The following is a 24,993-nucleotide window of genomic DNA, read 5'->3' as shown; positions in this document are numbered from 1 at the left end:
GAATATCTCAGGATTGAAATCGAATTTTAGGGATCTGTGAAGGTCAAAATGTGAGGCATTGTGAGCTGCACAAAATAGCGTTCTTAACTCAATGTGGCCCAAAATACACGTACGACAAGTTAGCACGATGGCGACGAAATTCAAAAAAGCAAAATATAGAGAATTTTCTCAGCTATTCAACAATATTTTTTTTTCAAAAATGGCCATGTTTGCACTAATTTTAAAAACCTAATAGCTGCGACTATTTTAAAAAAAGTTACCTAAAAATGGCTATAACTTGAAAACGATGCACCTTATCAAAATTTCACTTAAGTACTTTTTGATTGCAAATTAAATTTTTTCTTCGAAAAATGAAGTTGACAAAATTTGTGCGACCAATATTTCGATTTTTTAAAAAAAATATCTGTATTGATTCAAAAAATTCATAACTCGGTAAAAGATTTTTTCCCATTCTGGACATTTCTGAAAAGTTGGCATTTGATGTCCTGTAAAAACATATCAGAAAATAAAAAAAAAACAAAAATAGAGTTTTTTTTTTTGCAAATCAAGTTTTAGTGACAAAAAGTGAAATAAAAATCACGAAATTTACCGTGTATCATTTTTTTTCAGTTCAACTTTGCCGAAGACACCAAATCAAAAAATTCCTTCAAAAGATACAGATTTTTGAATTTTCACATATCATTTTTGTATGGACAGCTGCCAAATTTGTATGGAAAACTATATAAACGAACTAATGATTCAAAATGGCTTCTTTGGGCATACCGAAGGCACCAAAAAAGTTTCAGTCGGATTAAAAAATACAAAAAAAAAACGAATGACCGAAATCTCAGAGAATTGCTCTACTACGCTCTAAATCCACATCGAAATAAAATTACACAACAAAGTTGCAAACCCCGTGACAGTACGAAACTCACCTTCAACTTCTTCAGACACCGGAAGCCAAGTCCTTTTGCGTTCAATCACCACACCGCAACATAACCAACCCCTGCCAATGTGGGGGCCACCGGAATGATGAGCTGGCAAATATGCACACTTTGCCTTCAGGGGCTCGGAAGGGAAGGGGGAGGTCAAAGTTAGTGAACCGATTTATCATCACCGTTCACACCTGTATGAACACACGCGAAGTTCTGCTCGAGACGAATTCCGCACTGAAAGTGCAATCGCTCATCACGGTGGAAATTCCCGATGATGATGGTGATGGCAGGGTGGATGCCACTCGGAAATTAATGTTGGAAAAAGCGGAAAGCAAAGTTAGGAGTGTGTTTTTGTGTTGTTGTTGCAGTTTTCCTGCTCTCTTTTAGATTGGAAAAGCTTGCAGTACATGGTTTCCGTAAGTGGCAAGCTCGATGAGGCTTGTCGATGAACTGTGGATATGGTGAATTTAAAATAACATTATTTTTTTAAAGTAAAGATAGAGCAATCAAAAAAGATAAAAATAATAATCTATTAATTGTTTTAACCAAGTTCAATCCGTTAAAAAATATGGACACGTTTGTCTAAAATTAAATATAACCAACACAACAATTCAAAAGCATTTCAATTTTAACCAATTTCCAACAAAAAATCCCCCACAATCCTCCCAAGAACCGTGTTTACAGTATTTCGAGCAATTTAATTAAATTCCGCACCATCGGTTGTCTGCACGTTCCGCAACCTTGCGGAAAAGCTCGCCACCGAAGCGCCAACCACCCGGCGTATAGATGGAGGGAAAATTGATTTCTCCGAAAGTCTGGCGCGAAAAGAAACACGCCAACCTTGTATTACAGCGGGAGCAATTCGACGAGCCCACTCGCTTGGGTAATCGAGAATTGGGTTGTCGGGGGGGGGGGGAGGATGTGGCGAGGTGGGATTCTGAAACAACAGCCGAAAGATAAATTAATGTACATTTATGTGGTGTTTCTATTACTGATATGGGTAGCCTGGAGAGAGGTTTTCGTTCCAAGAAATGTAGAAATAATTAATAATTACATTTTTGTTGGTTCATTTTGAAAATCACAATGTTATCAAAAAAATTTATTAAGTTGTTGAAAAAAAAATAGTTGTCACATGTGACTTAATAAGTCATTAATATTCGACTGGCAATATTACAATAATTCTATAACCAAAAATTTGCATAATATCAAAAACCTTATGAAAGATTTATTTTTTTCTAAACATTTATGTCTTTTATGATCTGAATCCCAATATTGAAAATTGGAAAAAGTCTAAAATGCCCTACACAAAAAAAAACCAAGAAAAATCCAATAATTCAGCAAGAGTTTTGTTTTGCCACTGATTTAAAACAAAATTTTGAGGGGGAGAAATAAACTTGAAATAAAATTTGCATTAACCTGAAAACGAAGTTGACTTTATAGTGTCGGCCACCATTGCTAGTACCAACCACTAGTGTCTTCCTTTTTATCTACAAGGACTTCGCCGCCCTGGGCTCCTAAGTGAATGAAAGTATGGCACGGAGCAACGGCGCCGAATACCCATATTTACACTAAGAATTTTAGAGCGCCCGCCGCGGGATTCGAACCGGCGACCTCTGGATTGTGAGTCCAGTGCGCGGTCCGATTGATCCACACGGGCATTAACCTGAAATTACCTTTTAAATGTCTATAACATGTGCTAAACCATTTAAAAATAATTCTCTTAGTTTAACAAAAAATATTTCATTGAAAGGAACAGCAAAATTCGCAATACAAGTCCAGACTTGATTATCCGAAGACTCAACAAAAATCTTTCCGGATAATGTTATTACAAAAATAGTAATTTATGCAAAAGTTAAAAAACAAGATTTTTCTGATAAAGTCATGTTCTGGACGTACAGTATGTAAAAAAAGTATTTACACCCCTTGGGCACTATGCACATTTTGTGATGAAACATGTAAAAAATTTAAAGTTTGACAGGTTTTTGATACCCATACATCTAGGTTTTCTTTAAAACCTACGTTTTTAAATACCTGGGCAAAAAGTAAGTTTGATCCACGAGAACAAAAATTACGAAATTCCATACATTTTTGGCAGGTTGCTCAAACGAAAACAAAACAACGTTTTTGCTTAGGTATTTAAAAACGTGGGTTTTATAGAAAACCTGGATGTATGGGTATCAAAAGATCGGAAATTTTATGCCCTTTCTGATGCCACATAGGTTGACTTGTGAATTGGGGACCGGTTCGGATGCCGGCGGATTTTCCGACGACGTAATTCCGGGTTGGTACGAAATTCCAACGAAAAATCTTTTCTATCCATACAAAGACCCTCAAAACGGTGTTATTCCTACTCCAAAATGTTTATTTAGCAATTCTATGGTAATATATTGACATTTAGTTGAATTAAAAGTTTGCAAAATTAAGTTTAGATAAGTTTTATATAGAATTTCCAGAGTTATATAAACTTTTATACTAAGTAGTTAGTTAACTTTATATTCAATCCAATTTATTTTTTTAATCAGTCAAGGATGCCTATTTGGAGTTGGGAGACTGGATTTATGGTGATTTGTCAACAAATTACTTTATTTATGTTAATTTTTCGAAAGGTGTACAAACTTTTTTTGCACCTTTTTTATTTTCTTAATAGTATTTGTTATGTAACTTTTTATAGAAATAATCTTTTCATGAGCATTTTGTAGCAAAATGTTTGGCATGAGTTTCTGAACAAAACGTAGTAATAGGTTCTTGTCAAACTTTAAACTTTTTACATGTTTCATCACAAAATGTGCATAGTGCCCAATGGGTGTAAATACTTTTTTTACATACTGTAATTATAAGTGTCAAACTCCAAAACAGTACGAACGATTTTACTTTGCGATACAAATGCAGCAAAATTGAATTTTTCGGCTTTGAAATGAATGCTGAAAAGTAATTTTTGGACTTCCGTCATAAAACTATTTACTTTTCCTGTCATTCTTGAGCGACGAAACGGCCTACTTTTCTCTACCAAAAAAAAACAGAATGGAAAATCAATACCTTTAAAAACCAGCGTTGAAAAGTGCTACTTTTCAGCACTAGTATCGCAAAGTAACAATTTTCAACATTTTTTTTTTGTTTTGAACGCATGGATGTTTCACATATAATTCCATTCAAAAAGCGATTCTTGTAATTGCAAAAAATGTTATAAGCAACTCGTTGCAATTTTTTTTTTCATTTATCAACTCGGTAAACCTCGTTGAATAAAAATATGTTTGCACCTTGTTGCATAAACTACTATTGTTTACTTATTAATTCCCACGAATTTCTAAATTTTTGATATTTTTGATATTTTTTTATTCTTCCTATCCACTTCCCCGTGTCTTACCACTGGTCGTGGCCGGCGCTGTGATTGACTAGCATGATAGGGACATTTGAAAGTTGCGAAGGGGTGATGATTGGTTCCTACTCTGTGGTCCACGGAGCAATTCTTAGAGGTCCTGGTCAATAACAGAGTAGCAACTACGGGTAGAAACCAATGCTATGCTATGCTGAATTTTTGATATTTTTTTTATTTGGATGAAACTTTGTCCAAGCATTCCATATGTCAATAGAAGCCACTTTGCTTCATTAGGTTTTCCAGGATCCATGCAATTTTTCGGGCTGGTGGGCCTGTGGATATTTGTTGCAGATTATGATAAGGATTTATCATACAAAAATAGGTACCAGGAAAAAAGGAGGACGATTTTTTTATATAACTTTTTAACACTAAAAGTAGAATTCCCAGACGATAAATCTTTTCATTTCATATTTTTTAATTATGATTTTAAAGCACCACAGAGAAAAATAAAATACTATTTCCTATTCATGATGATCCTGATCATAATGGAAATAACCCCTTGCAAAAAATATTGTTTAAATTTGGAATTTAAATATATAACTTTTGTGATTTGTATTGATCTTTCCTATGAAAATAACTAAAATCAGCATTTTTTAAAATGTTGTTCCATCATGTAACATACATGGCACAAACTGAACATTTGAAGAAAAAAATCACCCTAGAATGCCGGTAACATGAAAACGGTGCCCTATATCAAAAGATGTGTAGTGTCATTTTCGATTGCAAACTTGTTTTTGCAACTAAGCATGATTTTTTAAATTTTGTTAGACAATATTTAGGATTTTGCAATAATCAATTTTCCTGTAGCCAATATCTTCTGTACCAAATTTTGCTCTATCCTGAACATTAACGCAACAGTTTTTTTAATCTAAAATTTCGAATGATAAAAAATCATGTATTTTTGGGAATTAAATAAAAGCAAGAAATACAAACACAAAATTTGTTGGTGCTATTGATACGAATAAACCATTAAAAATCCTAATTTTCAAATGTCACAGCCGACAAAATGTCACATCAATCAACAAAACAATGTGAGAATTTTTGATCAGATATGATATGATGATGATAATTTTTGTCGCATAATCACATTCGTTCAAACAAATTGAATCACTCAGTCTTGAGCAGTCTCATCTTTCTGAGATTACGCCCTTGCCCTAAATCCAATATGTTAATGTAATTTTACCAGCAACTTCGTCATCTGCCAGCCAAAAACCTTTAAAAACAGACAGCAACTTTTCCGCCTGCGCCCAAAAAAATAAGCCACAATACATACACTTTACACAGCCATTCCACAAGTGCCTTATCGCGAAAATAAACAGTTTCCTACAGCATAATCTGCGACGCGTTTTTCATTACACGATTTTTCCTCCACTTCCCCTTGGAAAACTGTGTGACTGATTAGTTGCTACAGTCGACTCTCTGGTTGTCAATATCCAAGGGACCGTCGAGGAAGAGAATCATCAGTTTACAGAACGATGCAAAATGAAGACTCGATTGAAAATATGTTTTTCTTGGTACCCAGCTATGGGAGAGAATCATGGCAACGTCCAGCAAACAAAAACAAACTAATGTCAAACACCCTTCAAAGCTTCGTTTCGCAAAGAAAAATGTCTATGCAAGCCATGAGATAGTGACAATATTGACAACCGGAAGAGATTTTTAAAGCAAAAAGAATCCAAGGGACCGTCGAGGAAGAGATCCTTCAAGCAAGAGAAAATATCGAGGAATAAAGACAATCGAAGTATGCAGTTTGAATGGACTGAAGAATTCGTCGATAGAAGGAGCAATATTGATATTGAGAAGATCGACAGTCAGAGAGTCGACTGTACTTTTCATTTCACGCCGCTTGCTGCGAAAAACGTTTTCAATTTTTTTCACTCGTCGTCTGTCGCAGTTATGATAACATACTCAAACTCTTTTGCCATTTCCGGAAAGCTTTGCTTTTGTGTGATGGTTGGCAACACTTTTGTCACACACGAGTGGCATTGTCATCGTCGTCGTTTGCATGCTTTTAAAGAAAAGAGCAGCATAAATTATCAGCATTTAGATTACGAAAAAAAAGATTTTCCATCAGACATGCCGAATTGAAAGCGAATTACGTTTTATCTAGCTTTGGTGAAAAAGCCACCCTTTTTTCACAATTGCCCACCCCATTGTGGCAATCCAACCCTGTCGACCGCATCCTCCGCATGTTGCCAAAAATAAACTTTTCAGATACGGACTCTGAACGCTGTGTGGCACTGGGACGGGCAACTTTTCCATTGTTGAGGAAAAGTTTTCCATTTTGAGGGAAGCTTGGGAAATTTTAGGAATAGATCATTAGAAATTGATATGTTTTGATATGTGCGTCACACTTGTAATTGGTTGAAGCATTTTTTAATGATGAAAATATAACCTTGAAAAAGCATAATATTACACTATGCTACATCTCATATCTGGATGAAACGTGCTCAATTTCCTAATGAACTTAATAATTCACAAAAAAAAGTAGCATCAAACGTTATCTCCAGCATCATTTATCACTAATGAAAAAACGTTATCGATCATGTCATTTTTCTCTCATTGCTCTACAGCCATCGTAGACCTCAGAAAAACACGTTCATCGACCCATTCTCAAATCGTGAACCCAACCCACACGCCCTGTTCGATGAGTGACACATTACATTATTTTTCACCCAATTCCACTGGTCTGTTCGGTCTATTCCGTCCCCGGGATAAGACCCACGACTCCTGCCGTGAAAAGCTATCAAGATCAGGTCTTAATATTACGGAATTTCGTCAATTCGTCGTCTGAGGGATTTTTTTCCTCTTCTTTTACGCTGCGGGGGTGTTCGGAGTGTAATAAAAATAACAGCAGATATTAGACACTCGAATCGAAAAACATTATGTCACCACTCACCAACCCACCATCTCAACACCCAATATTGGCTCTATTTCTTATCTGGATTTGCTTCCAGTTGATGGTAAAGCGATATTCAATAAAGGTTTTTAACTCAACGTGTGTTGCATGCGATGGGAATTTGAGGGAAATATGTTTGAGTTGTTTTTTTTTTAATTCCGACAACTTAAATAAAAATCCGAAAAATTTCACTGACTATGCCTTTTTAATCATTGAAAATAATTTCTAGAAATATCTCCATCAGCAAATAAAACGTTCTAGTTGGTTTATCTCTCAGAAGCTGTATCTCAACAACCAAATATCAAATTTTCAAATATTACAAAGCAAATTTATCTCTCGAAAACAAAAAAAATAGGGCTTGATCATGAATTAAGAAGTTAAAACAATCTCATACAACACACTTATAATAATCGTTATGTAACAGGCATGACCAGCATGACAAAGAATAGATAGTGTTTAATCATAATAGAGATCATAAAATAATTTTGAATAACCCAAATCGACAAAATCAAAAAAAAATAGTCAAATCTATCAAAATTCTTGTAAAATGCAACATCATTTGTGGATGGCGACTTGGACTTCCAAAACATGAAGAATTAGCATAGCATTGGTGTCTACCCGTAGCTGCTACTTCGTTATTGACCAGGACCCCCAAACATTGCTCCGTGGACCACAGATGAAAAGTAGGAACCAATCATCACCCCTTCGCAATTTTCAAAGGTCCCTATCGTGCTGATCAATACCGACGCCGGCCACGACCAGAGGTAAGACACGGGGAAGTGGATGGGAATGTTAGCCGATACTTGAGTGATGGGACCACCAAATCGACTGCGTCTCCGACAAAGTATCACATGAGTTTTGAGGGGTTAGTAAGATGGGTATGAGGTCAGGATTCACTGTGGTAGGTGATGCGACCATGAGCAATTTGTTTATGGGTTGAAATTTTAAAAATCTTAGGCAGCCGGCTGCGGAAAGATACCTATCTAGGGATTTAAATATAGTATTAATTCGACCGCGATTTTCCAGAAATTCTCCGTCGGCGTGCCTTCCGATCAACGGTGATGTAGGAAGGGCTTCATTTATTAAAATTATTTTATATCATAAGCCTTAAAACATATCCGCCGACGTGCCTTCCGATCCTCGATGATATGGAAAGGACTTAATCCAGCAATAAGACTTGCTTGTCTCAAAAAACAAAAATCGGATCGTTTCTATCGAAAACTATATGAAGAGAACAAAAATAAAATTCATCAGCCAACGAACGCGCGAACAAAAAATAAATGAAAAAAGAAGAAGAAGAAATCCAATCACCCCATGTACACAAATAGCGACACAAAAGAGACGGAAAATAACACGAAAAAACAGGACTGCGCGTCCCCACAGGCACCGCACTACTCTGGACTTCCAAAACATGAAGAATTGTTACGAAATTAACAAAATCTCGGATGGCCAAACGGTCGAAACGACAAAAGGAAGAATACTCAAAAAGTGAAACAAAATTCTGTAATATTCTTGTGAATTTACTAACATAGAATACATGTATTTAAACATGTTCACAATAGTGAGACTTCTAACATGTTTTTGCTGAATTTGTATTTTTCTTTGAGTTTTTTCTCCATTCTTGCAATAATGATCAGTTCTTTCTAATGAATAGTCATTGCTTAAAACCATTTTTTATAATATATAACCTGAAACACCAACAGTTTTTTTAAATAAGAAAAATTCCGAGCTCTAAAAATATTTTATGAAATTGTCTAAAAAAAACAAAAACATATTATTCTTGGTAGTTGAAACATTTTTAAGAGTTTTTCCATTCATTCAAAGATGAGCAGTTTTGTGAGTTATATTTTTAAATGATTTTGTCGTCTCGATACACAAAAATGCAAAAAGTTTTTTTTTGCATTTTTTTGTTTTCGTCAAATCTTAATTTTTTTGAAAACTAATAATTACTAATGAAAAAAACTGAACTAGCGTAAATTTTTTTTTTGCAATTCCATCTTGAAACTTTCTATTTTTCCTGTCATTCTCGCGTGACGAAACAGCCTACTTTTATCTACTAAAAATAACAGAATCGAATAGAAACACATTTCAAAACAAATGCTGCAAAGTTCTACTTTTCAGCACTGAAATGGATGCTGAAAAGTTGAACTTTTCAGCACTAGTTTTGAAAAGTAATACTTTTCAACATTTTTTTTTATTTAAACGATTTATTGACAAAATACATAAACATTCGACTTATAAATTCACTCAATCGGTGTTTTTCAGAAATGCAAAAAATGTTGTATGGAACTCGTTGCAAACCTTGATTTTTTCAGCACTTGTCGTATTTATCCAACTCGGTGAACCTCGTTGGATAAATGTACGACACGTGCTGAAAAAATCCTCTTTTTGCAACTTGTTGCATAAACTACTATTAAAACATTATTTTCATTCAAAAACCACCTATTTTTTAATTTATTTTTCAAACATTACTTATTTTTAATTCTTGCAATATGTTTGGAAACAAACTATTCTTGACGGTTGGAATATTTTAGTGACTTTTTTCATTCTATAGATACGTATTTGAAAAAAAAAATCTATCATTTAACAAAATCTTACTTTGAAAATATATTTTTTAAGTGTGTGTCTCTCTCGTCCAAAAACATCTCCAAAAATCCGGGAGCAATTAAAAAACTCTTATTTCATATTAAAGCTCTTTTTCGACCATTTGTTCTTTAAAAGTTTTGTCCATTTTACCTATATGCATTCGACCATTTAAATTTTAATCAGTTTCTGTCGATTTTCACATTTTTACACATTTTTTAGATGTAGGTTTAGCTCAAAAAGAGGTAGAAAACTGTTGCCATCTCTTATACCCCAAACTCGCCCTCAAAATGGAGCTTATGCGCCCTCAAGTCATCGTTTTCAGACACACACACGCAAAATGACACAAAAATGAATTATTAACCACGCCACGCGCGCGTGTGTCTATGCCACACGAACTCAGACACGTTTTACGAGCTGCAAGTAATGACATTTATTCGCGTGTTGTGATGGTTTGTGCCCTACGCGTTGGATCGCGTATTCCGTGGACGGCCCCCATCCCAGTTTTGGGAGATTGCGAGGCCAGGCGAGATTTGACTGGCCAAATTGGCATAATATCGATTAAATCGTATTGGGAATCTCATTCCCCAACCTTGAAGAAGCAAAAAAAAATGATAGCGAAGATATCGAGAGACAATATTTCGAAGAAGTTCATGAGTGGGCCAATAAATCGACCCCATGTGGAGTTCGTTCCATATGGGAGATTCCTTCGGAGTATATTAATTAAGCATTAGGCCAATGACTTTCCTTGAGTTTCGTTTGAGGTCGAGCTGAGCAGACCAAAGGGCCAAAGGTCCAAAGGACATCCCTCATCCCCCCCCCCTTCAAGTGGTAGGATAAAAACAATCGGATAAACTTTGTCGTTCGAGTCTGTCTCAAACAAATAAATCCAGTTGGAGAGAGTTATGGTGAATTATTTATAGATGCTGGCCAGTAGGGACGTGTTTTTGTCGTCATGCATTTATTTGTCTTCTAGCCGGCAAACGAGATCTACTGAATGAAATGGGAAATATGGTATGAATTTATTTGTAAATTTTGTGTTTGAAATTGAATTGGAGGGAAAATTTTAGACACATAAAATACATTACATACAGCATATTATTATAAAATGTTAGAGCTAAAAGCTAAAAAAATCAATTTCAACGATTTTTTTTTCACAATAATACATCTTTGGGATTGGGATAGTTCAAATGAGTTCAAATATATTAAAAATGGCAATCATCGCAGAAAGCTTCAACTATTTTTTATTGATCACTATTCTATACCCTTAAAATAAACCAATCAACCATCAGCTCATTGACTCATAAACCAGCAACTATATCTAGCTTATAACGGCTTTGCACCAACATTCAGAGATTTACGAAACTCTCCACAAATTCCATAAGATTAGCATAATTGAAAGGCCACTCTCGATATCGCCCTCCCACCCAAAAGCTTCGGTCTGTTCCAAGAAGCTCAAGTTCCAACAAGTTTCATCGAACCGTTCTGGGTCCATCGTAAGTGCAGAGAGAGTAGGTCATCCCTCCTAATCTCCCTAATCATATTTGGCAAATGGGTTCCGGCTGTTGTGCCCTCTGTTGCCGGGATTCCCTGCAGCAATATGGTAAAGTTGGTAGAAACTTCAAGTCCACTGCAAACCACTTCCACAATGTTGATCCTGCTCGACAAGACATTTCAATTTCACTCTATCAACAGGACCCGATGGCTTTGGAGCTTCCTCGTGACATTGTAAAATCTCTAATGAATGATTGATAAGTTTCCGCACAATCAACACAAGCTTTTGTGCAAAGCTGCAAAGATACTGTCTCCGAGGTTGGATTTTCCCTGTTGAAGAAAAGCGGAATAACAGGATCCAGATGCCCTCCAGAGAGGAAGTAAATTGCAATTTATAATTAATGAGACGTGCTCCAAGGACATCGACTATCAAATGGGGGATAAACTGTCTAGTCAGTTTGGGAACACTGCAATGAAATGCTGTTGGACGCAGAAGCAAATCAACAATTAACAGCAGATTATGTCAAGTAGTTTCATGAAGAGTAATAAAATTTTTTCAGATGATTTAGTTTTTATTTGATTAAGATACATTTTCCAGAAATTAAATCAATTTCAGCGCGTCTCAAAAACTATGAAATAAATCTACGAAAAAAACGAAAACTTTGAACTTTTCCAAACTATTCAAAGTAGTGCTGGATCTTCCAGACGACAAAATACTTTTTCAACCTCCCCTAAGGGCACATTCTGTAATTTCAGTCAGTTGTGCTACAAGTGTTCGTTTTCAATTTTCTTTCCTCCTTTGCCTCAAACCGAATAAAACTTTTGGCAATTTTTCCCTCGATCAACGTTTTCCCCTTCGTTACAACATATATGCGGAAATCTATCGCTTATTCAATGAGCGAATGTGCTTGGGAACTATTCCCATACGTGAGAAATGCGATAGAGCAAATTCCTCCAAACTCAGCTTGGATGTGTGTCGTCTCCATTGGGAATCTCAACGGAACCAGCTGAGTCAGAGACCACAGTACTCCTGATGAGGAAACTGGTAGAGTAGGTAGCGGGCGTACAGGAATAAGGAAATTGAATAAATTTTACTCACATTGCGTTTTCACATCACGGAGCCCCGTTTGCCGACCGAAATCTGTCCTTTAGCTGTCTGATTAGGTTAGTGGTGTGGCAACATGTGGTGGGTTAGGTTGTTAAAGATTAGTTGATCAAGCCTATAGCTTAAAAAAACATACATTTTTGGACTTGATATTTTAATAAATCTAATGGTAAACATCAAAACATACCATCAAATATATTTTGATGGTAAAATGTTTAATGGAAAAATCTCTCTTGAACAAAAATAATGTAATGGGTCATTAGAATCCTTTAAATTCAGGGGTGCCCAACCTTTTGGCCATGCGGGCCAGATCTGATTTTTCTGAAGCAGTGACGGGCCTAAGTTTGATGATAGTTGATAAAGTAAAAAAAAATCATTAAATTATTTTTATCAGGCACTTTTCAAGTAAACAAGTTAATAAACTAGTGTTCCAAATAAGATTCATATAACAAATATAACTTTGAAAAAAGTTTTTATTTGATTTATTTGAATTTTGTTTTGATTATAATTTAAATTGTATTTGGGTAATTCTCTACCAACTCACACGAAATCGGGAAAAGTTGCCCCGATCATTTAGAACAAAATTTTTAATTTTAAAATATCGTGTTTTTTCTAACTTTGCAGGGTTATTTTTTAGAGTGTAACAATATTCTAGAAAATTGTAGAGCAGACAATTACAAAAATTTTGATACATAAATATAAGGGGTTTGCTAGTAAACATCACGAGTTATCGCGATTTTACGAAAAAAAGTTTTGAAAAAGTTGGTCGTCATCGATCATGGCCGTTCATGGTCACCCGCGACAGACACGGACGACGAAACAAAGAGAAACGCAAAAAGTTACTTTTTCAAAACTTTTTTTCGTAAAATCGCGATAACTCGTGACGTTTATAAGCAAACCTTTTATGATTATATATCAAAAAATTTCTATCTCATCACCGTTTCAGGCTGCAAATTATTGAAAAAAACCTCTTTTTTCGCATGTTCAAAAATGGAAGGGGTCGTACCGCCCCTCCGCCACGAGATATCAAAAAACGGACCTCGGATTCGTGATCAGGGACAAAAGTTACCCCTTAGGACAAAGTTTCACGCAAATCGAAGTGGGGTCGGGGCAACTGCTTTGTGAGTTGGCGGAGAATTACCCATTTGTTTTTGTCGATTGCAATTAAATACTTACCTTAAAAATACAAATTTCATTGATAGTTGCAAGTAGTTTTTATGTTCAAGTTCCTCAATACACCAGTATATAATAAAACAAACAGGCATGATAAAATTTATTGAAACATTATTTTGATAAAAATCTTCTCTACAAAAAACTTTTTTTGCGTTTTGTTGTGCACCTTTATTCAATTTTTTTATAAAATTTTAAAAAGTGTAGAAAAATATATAATTTATACCTTTCCAAGTCGTTATTCTTCGATTTTTCGAAATTTGTTTACTATTGATGTTTATGAAAAATATGTTTTTTGCTCCCTGATGTCTTGACTCATATACATTTTGACAATTAAAAAAATGCAGCAAAAGTTGTTCTAAAAAAATAACATAATTTTAGCTAAATCATTTATTAAAATATCAATTTGATTCAAGTTCCCCAAAACAGAAAAACTTCAATTCGAAGTAAATGCTGTAAAACTGTAAGCATTTTAAAAGTAGTGTCTTTTTATACATTTTTAGACAACAATCCTGTTTTTCCATATAATTTACATTTTTACGAAATGGGAAATTCATGTTTGCTTGTGACATTTTTCAGTTATATCATTATATGAAAATATCAATAAAGAAATGATAAGAATTCAATTTAAACATAAAGAATGTTCGAACTTCAAAACAAGAAAGTACAAAAAATAAAAAGACAAAATCCAAAAACAAAGTGGAAATAGCAACATTTTATTACAAAACCAAAAAAATAAAAATCAAGTATATGTTCCTAATTGAGTTTTGCCTTCCTCACCTAAGGTAAGGTTATAATCCTGCTCGGAAAATGAACTTCTTTCAGAAACGTCGTAGACCCACCTTCATGTATACATATCGACTCAGAATCGATAACTGAACAAATGTCTATGTGTATTTAGGGTGTTTCAGCCAAACAAAAAAGTTCTCAGAATCAGGCAAACCGAGGTTCCCCTAGTAGAGGATACCCATAGGGACTCTCATGCCAAATATCAGCCCATTTGGTTGAGAATTGGCCTGTCCCCAGCGGTTCAAAGTTTACATGGAAATTACTATAGGATTTTTGTGCTTTTCGTTCAATCGTTCCTACAGGTCTGGGGACAACATGGATTCACTCGGAATAAAGACAGGTGTGTAGGTGATGGTCCAATGAACTCATTCCAGAAGGAATTAATCTTGTCCATTCTGTCCCCAAGGTGCGCATTGGATCGACGTCCGGTGTCTCCAAAACCAACGATTCATCCTTCAAAAGCATCGCATTTCCTTAGTATGCTATGACGGCTAGGTGGAAACCACGACGCCCCATATGAGGCGGTGAACACGTGGAGAGGCATCGATTGCATTATTAACACAAAATCATCATTTTACGTTATTTAGAATAGTTGAAATTCTTCCAGGAACAACAATAATTATAATTTTAGTACTTTAAAGAATCTTTCTGAGCCAAAACTCGAGTAGATGCTCTCTCACGTGTTCACCGTCTGACATGGGGCGTCGTAATTTTCTCCTAGCCGTCATAGCATACTAAGGACAATGCGTACATTTGAAGGGTGAATAGTTGATTTTGGAGACACCGGACGTCGATCCAATGCGCACCTTGGGGACAGAATGGACAACCCTAATTCCTTCTGGAATTTGTTCATTGGACCATCCCCTACACACCTGTCTTTATTCCGAGTGAATCCATGTTGTCCCCAGACCTGTAGGAACGATTGAACGAAAAGCACAAAAATCCTATAGTAATTTCCATGTAAACTTTGAACCGCTGGGGACAGGCCAATTCTCAACCAAATGGGCTGATATTTGGCATGAGAGTCCCTTTGGGTATCCTCTACTAGGGGAACCTCGGTTTGCCTGATTCTGAGAACTTTTTTGTTTAGCTGAAACACCCTATTGCTCAGTATTGGGACTGATTGTTTATTTACCCAACTTTGTTTTAATCACCTTAAATTGTTGATATTACGGGCTTTTATCGGTAGTTTTCGGTGAAATTAAACTCACAAATTAGAAGAAAGTAATGAAACTGATAGGTGGATAGATGACTAGTGTCTTAGAAGAAGATTGAAAAGGACGGAAACTAAGTCAGCGAAAGGGCCATATGAGAAAGCGTACGTGTGTGATCAAGTCTTTTAACCTTCTAATTTGGCTGTGTACAAGTACTGAGTCGCAACCTCAGTAAGTGTACACAGACAAATCATCCCTGTGTGTCATCCAAATGACTCCAGGACGGTCAAAAGAAATGATCACACACCGCCTAGATACGCTTTCGGCACGTAATTTTGATTCTCTCGATACATGATTTACAACCAGGTGTTTCGGGTTTCTCTATGTATTGGGAACTACTATTATTTCGCCCTTCCATATAACACAGGCCGTACTACGTTACCCGGTTGTTACCGAAATAGAACTATTCTTAATTTTTACTTTTCTTAGCCGACATGTTCTTTGCTCAGTATTGGGACTGATTGTTTATTTACCCAACTTTGTTTTAATCACCTTAAATTGTTGATATTACGGGCTTTTATCGGTAGTTTTCGGTGAAATTAAACTCACAAATTAGAAGAAAGTAATGAAACTGATAGGTGGATAGATGACTAGTGTCTTAGAAGAAGATTGAAAAGGACGGAAACTAAGTCAGCGAAAGGGCCATATGAGAAAGCGTACGTGTGTGATCAAGTCTTTTGACCTTCTAATTTGGCTGTGTACAAGTACTGAGTCGCAACCTCAGTAAGTGTACACAGACAAATCATCCCTGTGTGTCATCCAAATGACTCCAGGACGGTCAAAAGAAATGATCACACACCGCCTAGATACGCTTTCGGCACGTAATTTTGATTCTCTCGATACATGATTTACAACCAGGTGTTTCGGGTTTCTCTATGTATTGGGAACTACTATTATTTCGCCCTTCCATATAACACAGGCCGTACTACGTTACCCGGTTGTTACCGAAATAGAACTATTCTTAATTTTTACTTTTCTTAGCCGACATGTTCTTTGCTCAGTATTGGGACTGATTGTTTATTTACCCAACTTTGTTTTAATCACCTTAAATTGTTGATATTACGGGCTTTTATCGGTCCTTTTCAATCTTCTTCTAAGACACTAGTCATCTATCCACCTATCAGTTTCATTACTTTCTTCTAATTTGTGAGTTTAATTTCACCGAAAACTACCGATAAAAGCCCGTAATAGAAACACCCTATTGTGTATGTGTGTGGCCAAAATTCTTACTCAGTTTTCTCAGCACTGGCTGAACCAATTTAGGTCAAACCGGTTGCATTAGACTCGGTTTAGGGTCTCATACGTCGATATTGAATTGTTTGAAGTTTCGATAAGTAGTTTTAAAAAAAGTTATGTATAAAAATGTGTTTTCACAAATATCCGGTTCTCACTAAAATGTATGTAAACTATGTCCGGATCTTTCAACCGACCCATCGTTGCTTAGGTAATCGAAAGACCTTTCCAATTTGTCCAAAACATTGATGATCTGGCAAGTGTGATATTTGTGAACTTTTTTTATTCCGGATCTTAAAAAATTGATGAAATTTGTGTTCAAATTTATGAGTCCCATCATGTCACTAGCTGTTTGTAAAGAGTGAGGAAGGCACCAACCACAGAGGTGGTTTTTGTTAAACAATCGTAAAATTTAGACAATTAATTTATTTGATGAATATTTCATGGGCAGGGCAAGCCTGTTAAATCATCAATACATGAGAGAAAACAATTAAAACTAAATCAATATTCCAAATATTTTTTTGTATTTGGCCCTGAAATTGTGAGTGAGATTGGGTCAACTGAACGTATTTTCATTTCGATTTGTTGTATTGCTTAGGATGTCTAAAAAATTTGACTGAACTTTTCACACAAAATTTAAATTTTCCAATCTCTCGAATAAAAACATTTTCAAACTTTTTAAACCTTTGAGATGATTGAAAATCAATATTGTTTCTTTCCGTTTAATTTTTTTAAGTGGTTTAAGACCTCGTTTAAGTTCTTTCAAACTTAATAAAAAAACATTTTTAGGATTGAAATTTGGTTTTTCAAAAAGGAATTCATTTTTGAATCGGTAGCTATACGTGAAGGTGGTCTAAAGGAGGTCTAAATTAATAGTTCATTTTTCGAGTGATTTTATTTGAAAGCAGGAAAATAAATAATAATTACAATAAATTGCTTATGCTAATTTTATGTTGATATTTTCTTAACCATGATTGGCCAAGGGAAACAAATAAAACCCCATCACAAGTTTGATGTTGGTTACTGAAGTCAACGCTAACATGAACTTCCCCAATGCCATCATCATCATCTGCGCCCAAATGTGTGGTCACAGAGCGTTTAAGGTGAAGCCGTTGATCATTTTCGAAGAAAATTAATCATCACTATAAAATATTCTGTATTAAATTCATTTTAACGAATTTCTGCACCAAAATGAATCAGCATGTTCCGGTTGTTGCCTTCTTGAAGCCACTGAAGGAATTTTCTATCTAAATCAAATGTGCTTAAAAACTTATATAATTTTGTGGTACAGTCATTGACGTCCTAGTTGGCAATCATTTATTAATGACGATTTCCATAACTTTACAAGGAATGGGATAATCGTTACCAAAATGAATCAGCATGTGTAGGTCACTATTCTAAACAACTTGTTGAAGAAATTTTGTCAAAATATTGAAAGTGACGCAAAATTTATATCTTTGAACGAAAAATCATGACAATGATGGAAGTCTTCATTTGCGTGTTCATGTGTACAAGATTGTCGTGATTTCAGAATTTCAGATGAGGGGGGTTCGGGCTCTGAAAATGCAGTCTACACGTGCTATCGCAACTGCAAATCACGATCCACTGGAGGCTATAATCCAATTTTCCCACCAAACTTGCTTGCACAAAACTGTGGCAAACTTTGCCGGGCAGTTCTTCAAGCCGAAATCAACGGTGTTGTTCACGGTCTGCCTAACAGAAGTTCCCAACACTGTACGATGACGTCCAGCTGTACGATCCTCGGAGTCTCGTCGTCCAGACGACAATGACGCACGGTGATGGTTCGTCGTCTGGTTAAACATTCTTGTGCCAACATCGGTAATTTCTGCAGCCGGGAGAGGTGCTCTTCCGACCGCTCAACTAACAAGCGTTCTCTTCAAATATGCACCAGAATCAAGCTGGTTCGAGGTGGTAGTACGTGAGCAAGACCGCCCGACACCATTCGTCGGGGGCCAGATTTAATTTCCTAACCTCAAAATGATAGCTGGCTCTCACTGACCACAGGCACTTGGGGTTCTGCACTACGACATCAGGTTGAAATCCACTTGTGTGTGTGAGCTGCGCTTGGGGAAAACTGGAGTAGACTATAGGTGGCTATACAAATATTGTTGCAAAATCCAGTTTGTAATATTCAGCAGCTAATCCGTTGGGAAATTTGCACAAATGAATGAAGTATAATGAGTACTTGTTTGCTCTTCGAGTGTTGCGCAGTTACATTGTGTGATAATATGGATGACCTGCAACGGTTTAAAATAAAATTATAATAGCTTTAAAATTCCCAGCGTTTTCTTATCTAAATGCTAGCTCAACCAACTACTCCGACAGAACCGTAACGAGCCACGTTCTCTACCGTCCATCGTTTAAGTATTCTTGTCGCACTGGTTTTCAATCAGCTCGCGTAGATATCACAATCTTTGAGGAATTCCCCGGCGTGCCGTTCCCGGAGCTACTCGCAGGTCCTGTTGATTGAGTACGGAACTAGTGGAGGGGGCCTGCTCTTCTTCAGAACAAGCCCCTCCAGGATCTCGTACCGCCGTCGGGCGTCGTGTTTGACAAGGGTTACGAGGCCTGTCATCACGGGTAATTCATGGACCTCGGGTGTTCCGTGTGATGGATGCGAGGCTCGTCTTCTAGCCACGGAAAGCCGCGTGGAGGGCGACCACAAGCCACACGGCACGTGTCCATTTACCTCTGTTTCTTTTCCAATCCAAATTTCATAGACAAAGGGAATATAATTTACATTAATTCTGCTCATATTATAGATAAAAATATACTTCAAATTTAATTCTTCTCTACTGAATTTTTCTTACCAAGTGAGATTTATTGAAAATATGATGACCCGAATTCTAAAAAAAAAAAAAGAAATCAATGAGATAACGATTTTTATTATGAATTATACTGTAATTATAGAGCGTCCAATTTCCCGTCCCGGGAAAAAAATTCCCGGGAATTCCCGGGATTTCCCGAAAAAAAAAATATTTCCCGTTTCCCGGGAAATTTGTAAATTTCCCGGGAATTCCCGAAATTCAATCGGAAGTACACATTTTTTTTAAATTTTTGGAACTATTTTTTGAAAATGCTCTGAAAAAATAATAAATTAACAAACTCAACATGATTTTGTTCAATAGAGTTATCTACGTGCGCATGTATTGCGTGTACGTACACGAAAAAGATTGAGGTTAAATTTTGTACCGACCAGCAAAACAAATGGTGTGCTAGTGTACGTGAGCTCGGGCTTAGATAACTCTATTCAATGTATTGTTTGGTTTATATATAATTAATCAGATAATCAGAATTTTATCAGAATTATTTCTGATAATATTATTATTAATATTATTTTTTAAAGCAACTGGGAATAGATCTTGCTTAATGAGTATTAAATTATTACAATTAGGTAACTTTTAGCAGATTGATGTTATTTCATCAAAACAATTTGTGCAAAAAGAATTATTTCAATTGGTTGAATAACAAGTACTAAAGAAATTACAATTTGAAGTAAAAGAATTGTGGAGCACTGGTGCAACTACAGGTGTTAGAGGGTTAAATGTGAAAAAATAGAAGACTTTTTGTCAAATGATGTTAATTTATCGTATAATTTAAATCATATTGCATAATACAGTAGTTGTTAGGTAACTGGGCTGAGAACGTAGCCCAGCCACCGAATGTTGCTTGTTAACTGGGCTGAACAAAAAATAACGAGGGGACCACCGATGCATAATGTTTTCCAGATTAAATATAAAAATAAAAGTTACTCAAATTTATTTACAAAGCTTACTTTTCATATTTCTTTCATTGTAACTTGAAATTAAACAAAAGTTTGAATTTTTTTTTTATTTATTGAATATAATTTTTGCATCCATTAACCCCTCGGTCATTTTGGTTTGTTTTGGTTTTTTGACGTCTATCTGCTTTTTAACTGGGCTACGGCCCAGTTATCGAGCGCCCAGTTAAACAACGCCCAGTTACCGAACAACTACTGTAATACAAATAAAAAACATTGAAAAATTACTTTCTATTGTTTGTTCTCAAAAAATGCAAAAATATATTCAAATATATGAAAACATTGGGTTGTTTGGAGTAAAACAAACACTAAAAAGCTTAACCATTTGTTCAAGAGCTGAAACCAGTATTTGTCATGAAAAACATTATTTCTGCATGTTTTTTTTCTCATTTCAATAAACTGGTCACAGAGGAAATTTAAAAATTTATCATCAAAAAATACAATTTTGTTGCATAAGATTAATTAAAACCAAGATCATAACAATTTTCAATAAATTTTAAATTTCCCGGGAATTCCCGGGATTTCCCGGGAAATTGGCTGAGAATTTCCCGTTTCCCGGGAAATTTGTAACCCTGGGAAATTGGACGCTCTATGTAATTATCAAGGTTTTGGCGGAATTAGAATGTGCCATTAATTCTTTAGGCAATAGCTGCATAATGTTTAAAAAAGGCTTAATGAAGGTCTGTTTGCTTTATTGTATCACAAATTATTACAAAATCCCAATTTCCATTACAATTTTCCGGAAAAACCCAACAGAACAAAAGAAAAGCTCAACAACAAACCCCCTTTTGTCAGTTTCGATTTGCCCACACAATCACACTCAGCCATCCACTCTCTCTCTTTCAATTCCAGACGGTTTCGGTGACGGTGTCGGTGCTCACGTTGACGTTCATCTCGATTGACCGCTGGTACGCGATCTGCTTCCCGCTGCGCTACAAACCCCGGCCGGAACGTGCCTGGCGGTCCATCGCCGTTATCTGGCTGATTGGCTTCCTTTCGGGTGAGTGTTGGCCGTCGTCGTCCCTCGATACTGGCTGTTAACCGAGGCACACACTATAGAAAGACCGTGACACATTGTGGGTTGACTTTTGAAGGGGGCGTAATTGTTTAATCTTATTTACAGAGTCCAAAAATATATTATTTTTTTTATTGTGATTTTTCATAAATAGACTAAAATCTAAATAAATTTAAATTATTTTTAACCAAATCCGATCACTTTCTCCCACTATGAAATGAAAAATCAGCTAGTGGACGAGTTAAATTCGAAAGCCGACAAGCCAGCCACACATTCCATTCCATTCATTCCATACATTCCATTTGGTTCCACCAATTTCATAGATTTTCGAGCCTCGTAATACAATGATACCGGCAGCAGCAGACGTCCAAGCGACAGTGTAACTTCAACATGTGGGCAGGCAAACGTTGATACAAACTTTGTAATGTGGTGGATTCCAGGGAAAAACAGGGATATTTGGAGTGGTTAACAGAGTGGAATGCAATATACATTTACTTAAATATACTATTGAGTTTAAGGTGAAGCCGTTGATCAATTTCAATGAAAATTGATCATCACTCTAAAATGCTCTTAAATGCAGAGCACCAAAATGAATCAGCAAGTCGACATTATCGGGCTATCTTGTAGTACGTCACTTTTGAACGAGAAAAATGCATCTCAATTTTAGACCTTGAATAACCAAAAACTAGAGCACGACACACAACATAAAACTCATTTTGTTTAGCTGACCATTCTGAGCAATGTAACGAAGTTTGGCTGAATTTGGTTGTTGGAATCCCGAGTTATAATTAAAAATGTTTGCAGTACATGTACGTGTGTCAAACTGATTCTGACCATATTCCCATTGGCCAGTTGACGCACTTGCAGCAATGTTCAGGGTGTGTGAAGACAGTCCAATAAGATTCAAACTTCTTTCATGTGAAGAGTGACAATAATGCACGGATTTTTTTTTCGATTTTTATTAGATATCTCAGGATGGAAATCGAATTTTGGGGGTCTGTAACGGTCAAATGTGAAGCACAAGATAAGATAGCACGACAACGACGATGTGCCGGTGGTTGCCTTTCATGAAGCCGCTGAAGGAGTTTTTGATCTAAATCAAATGAATCTCAAAATTTTGTAATACCTTCTATTTAACAAAATATCACATGTTTCCTGTCTCTGAAACGACTATATGTGTTCCTTGTAAAAATTTGCCTGCTTAATCCAAATCCAGGTCCAGAATTGCATGAAATTGATTGCTTCTACGAACATGTATAGTAGGGTGGTCCAAATCCGGACTTTTTTGGGGCTACCCCCTGAAATCAAAGATTGACCCATCACTAGGCTAAACTCCAAATTTGAGCTCATTCTGACCATGGGAACCCCTCCCTCCAATCGCTTAAAGTTTGTATGGGAAAAATCGTCAAAATGTATGGATAAAAGCACCTGTTTTACTTTTTTACCTGTGAAAGGCGCCATAATTATCCGATTCTTACCATTTCTCAAATGTAGAACCTTCATTGATTTTAGAACAACTTTCCCGAAGACTCCATATTTTTAGGATTTTTTCCCGCGAAGTTATTAGAGCCCAAAACTGACCATTTTTGCGCGGCCAGCTGTAAGGGGCTACCTAACAACGATGTTTATTTCCAATTCGTACACGCACGTGCTCTCTCTCAGGTTCAAACTCTCTCACGAGCTTGCTCGCCTGCCTGCCTGCCTGCCCGCCCTACCAACAAGCGCGCGCTGTTTCTCTGCTTGGACTTTTGTCGTCGTCGTCGTTTTCGTTTGCTATTCGCTACGCTGAATTTAATTTTGAACTAAAATACCAGGTTTGTTCTGAGATATAAAATTTATTGTAATATGTGATCAACAAAACGAAAAAAACACAACAATAGATATCATATTATAAGAGCGTGTGAGAGAGACTACAAATTTGATGAATTAGTTCATCCATGAATCGTCATCTGTTCTGATCCAAACCTAATTGCAAACGTTTTGGATCTTAATTTATCTGCTTTTGTTACAAGAAATACCATGTAGTTTTTTTTTTTAGATAAAAAAGGAAGGAATTTTCTTTAGATTTTTTTTAAAACTGAATCCAAATGAGTATCTTAATGGAAGGCCGCAACTGCAAGATCTGAAGGTAGTTAACGATTGTGCAGAAAGAGATCAGATCCTGAATCGAAAAATTTGCAGGTAAATTTACAAAAAATGATAAACAGTTGCAATATTTGTTGCAGGTGGTCTAGGAACACAGAAAGAAATTTCCAGAAAGAATAAAAAAATAATTTTAGAGAGTATCAATGAAAATTTGCAACAATAATTGTAAAATTGCCTTGATTTGTTCTGATTTGTACTAAAGTATATTTTTGTTAAAGCTAACTACCTAAAGGAACAACATTTGTATAATATGGAGATTTTTTTTAAATAATTGAATCATTATCATGTTTCTTTAGCAAATACGAAAAACTGCGTGTAATGTTTGGAAAAACAAACAAACCCTGTTCTCATGACATTTGCTGTCATTTTTTAATTGAGCCTAAGCTGTCTTTTCTTTAAACAATTTTTTTCAGCGCAGTTTTTTTTTTATTTTTGACATAATTTAAGAATTTATATGCTAAATATATCTCAAAACAAACCTGCTGTTTAAGTTGAAAATTATAATAAAAATGCCAGAAACGCAGCGCAGCGGATAGCAAACGAAAACGACGACGACGACAAAAGTCCAAGCAGAGAAACAGCGCGCGCTTGTAGGTAGCAGGCAGGCAGGCAGGCGAGCAAGCTCGTGAGAGAGTTTGAACCTGAGAGATAGCACGTGCGTGTACGATTTGGAAATAAACATCGTTGTTAGGTAGCCCCTTACAGCTGGCCGCGCAAAAATGGTCAGTTTTGGGCGCTAATAACTTCGCGGGAAAAAATCCTAAGAATATGATGTCTTCGGGAAAGTTTTTCTAAATTTAATGAAGGTTCTACATTTGAGAAATGGTAAGAATCGGATAATTATGGTGCCTTCCACAGGTAAAAAAGAAAAACAGATGCTTTTCTCCATACATTTTGACGATTTTTCCCATACAAACTTTAAGCGATTGTAGGGAGGGGTTCCCATGGTCAGAATGAGCTCAAATTTGGAATTTATCCTAGTGATGGGTCAATCTTTGATTTCAGGGGGTAGCCCCAAAAAAGTCCGGATTTGGACCACCCTAATGTATAGCCTATTTTAAAAAAATGTTTTAGTTTGTTCTTATTCAAGTTTTACAGAATTTAAAATAAGGCTGTCTCGTCAATCTGATAGATCGTTTTAAATGTAAATTCGCCTGCTGAATCCATCCCCATCTTTAGGTTTAAGGGTTTTTTTGTGATTTCCAGGGTTTTGGGTAAAAATATTATTTTTGATATTTTTTTCAAAAAAATCTG

At 36.0% G+C, this 24,993-nt stretch overlaps 1 protein-coding gene across 2 annotated transcripts in view; it reads left to right on the top strand.

The window, feature by feature from the left end:
- LOC6048201 (orexin receptor type 2) overlaps window positions 1–24,993 on the top strand; it is a 227,297-nt gene that overhangs the window by 162,914 nt on the left and 39,390 nt on the right. For both annotated transcript variants that reach the window (XM_038253430.1, XM_038253431.1), the window contains exon 7: window positions 21,432–21,579. In XM_038253430.1, coding sequence (XP_038109358.1) covers window positions 21,432–21,579 — 148 coding nt within the window. The remainder of the gene's footprint in view (window positions 1–21,431; window positions 21,580–24,993) is intronic.

This window comes from Culex quinquefasciatus, chromosome 2 (assembly GCF_015732765.1).
Source record: "Culex quinquefasciatus strain JHB chromosome 2, VPISU_Cqui_1.0_pri_paternal, whole genome shotgun sequence".
Lineage (NCBI taxonomy): Eukaryota > Metazoa > Arthropoda > Insecta > Diptera > Culicidae > Culex > Culex quinquefasciatus.
Note: the sequence above shows the minus strand (reverse complement) of the source record. Positions and strands in the feature narration are given on the sequence as shown.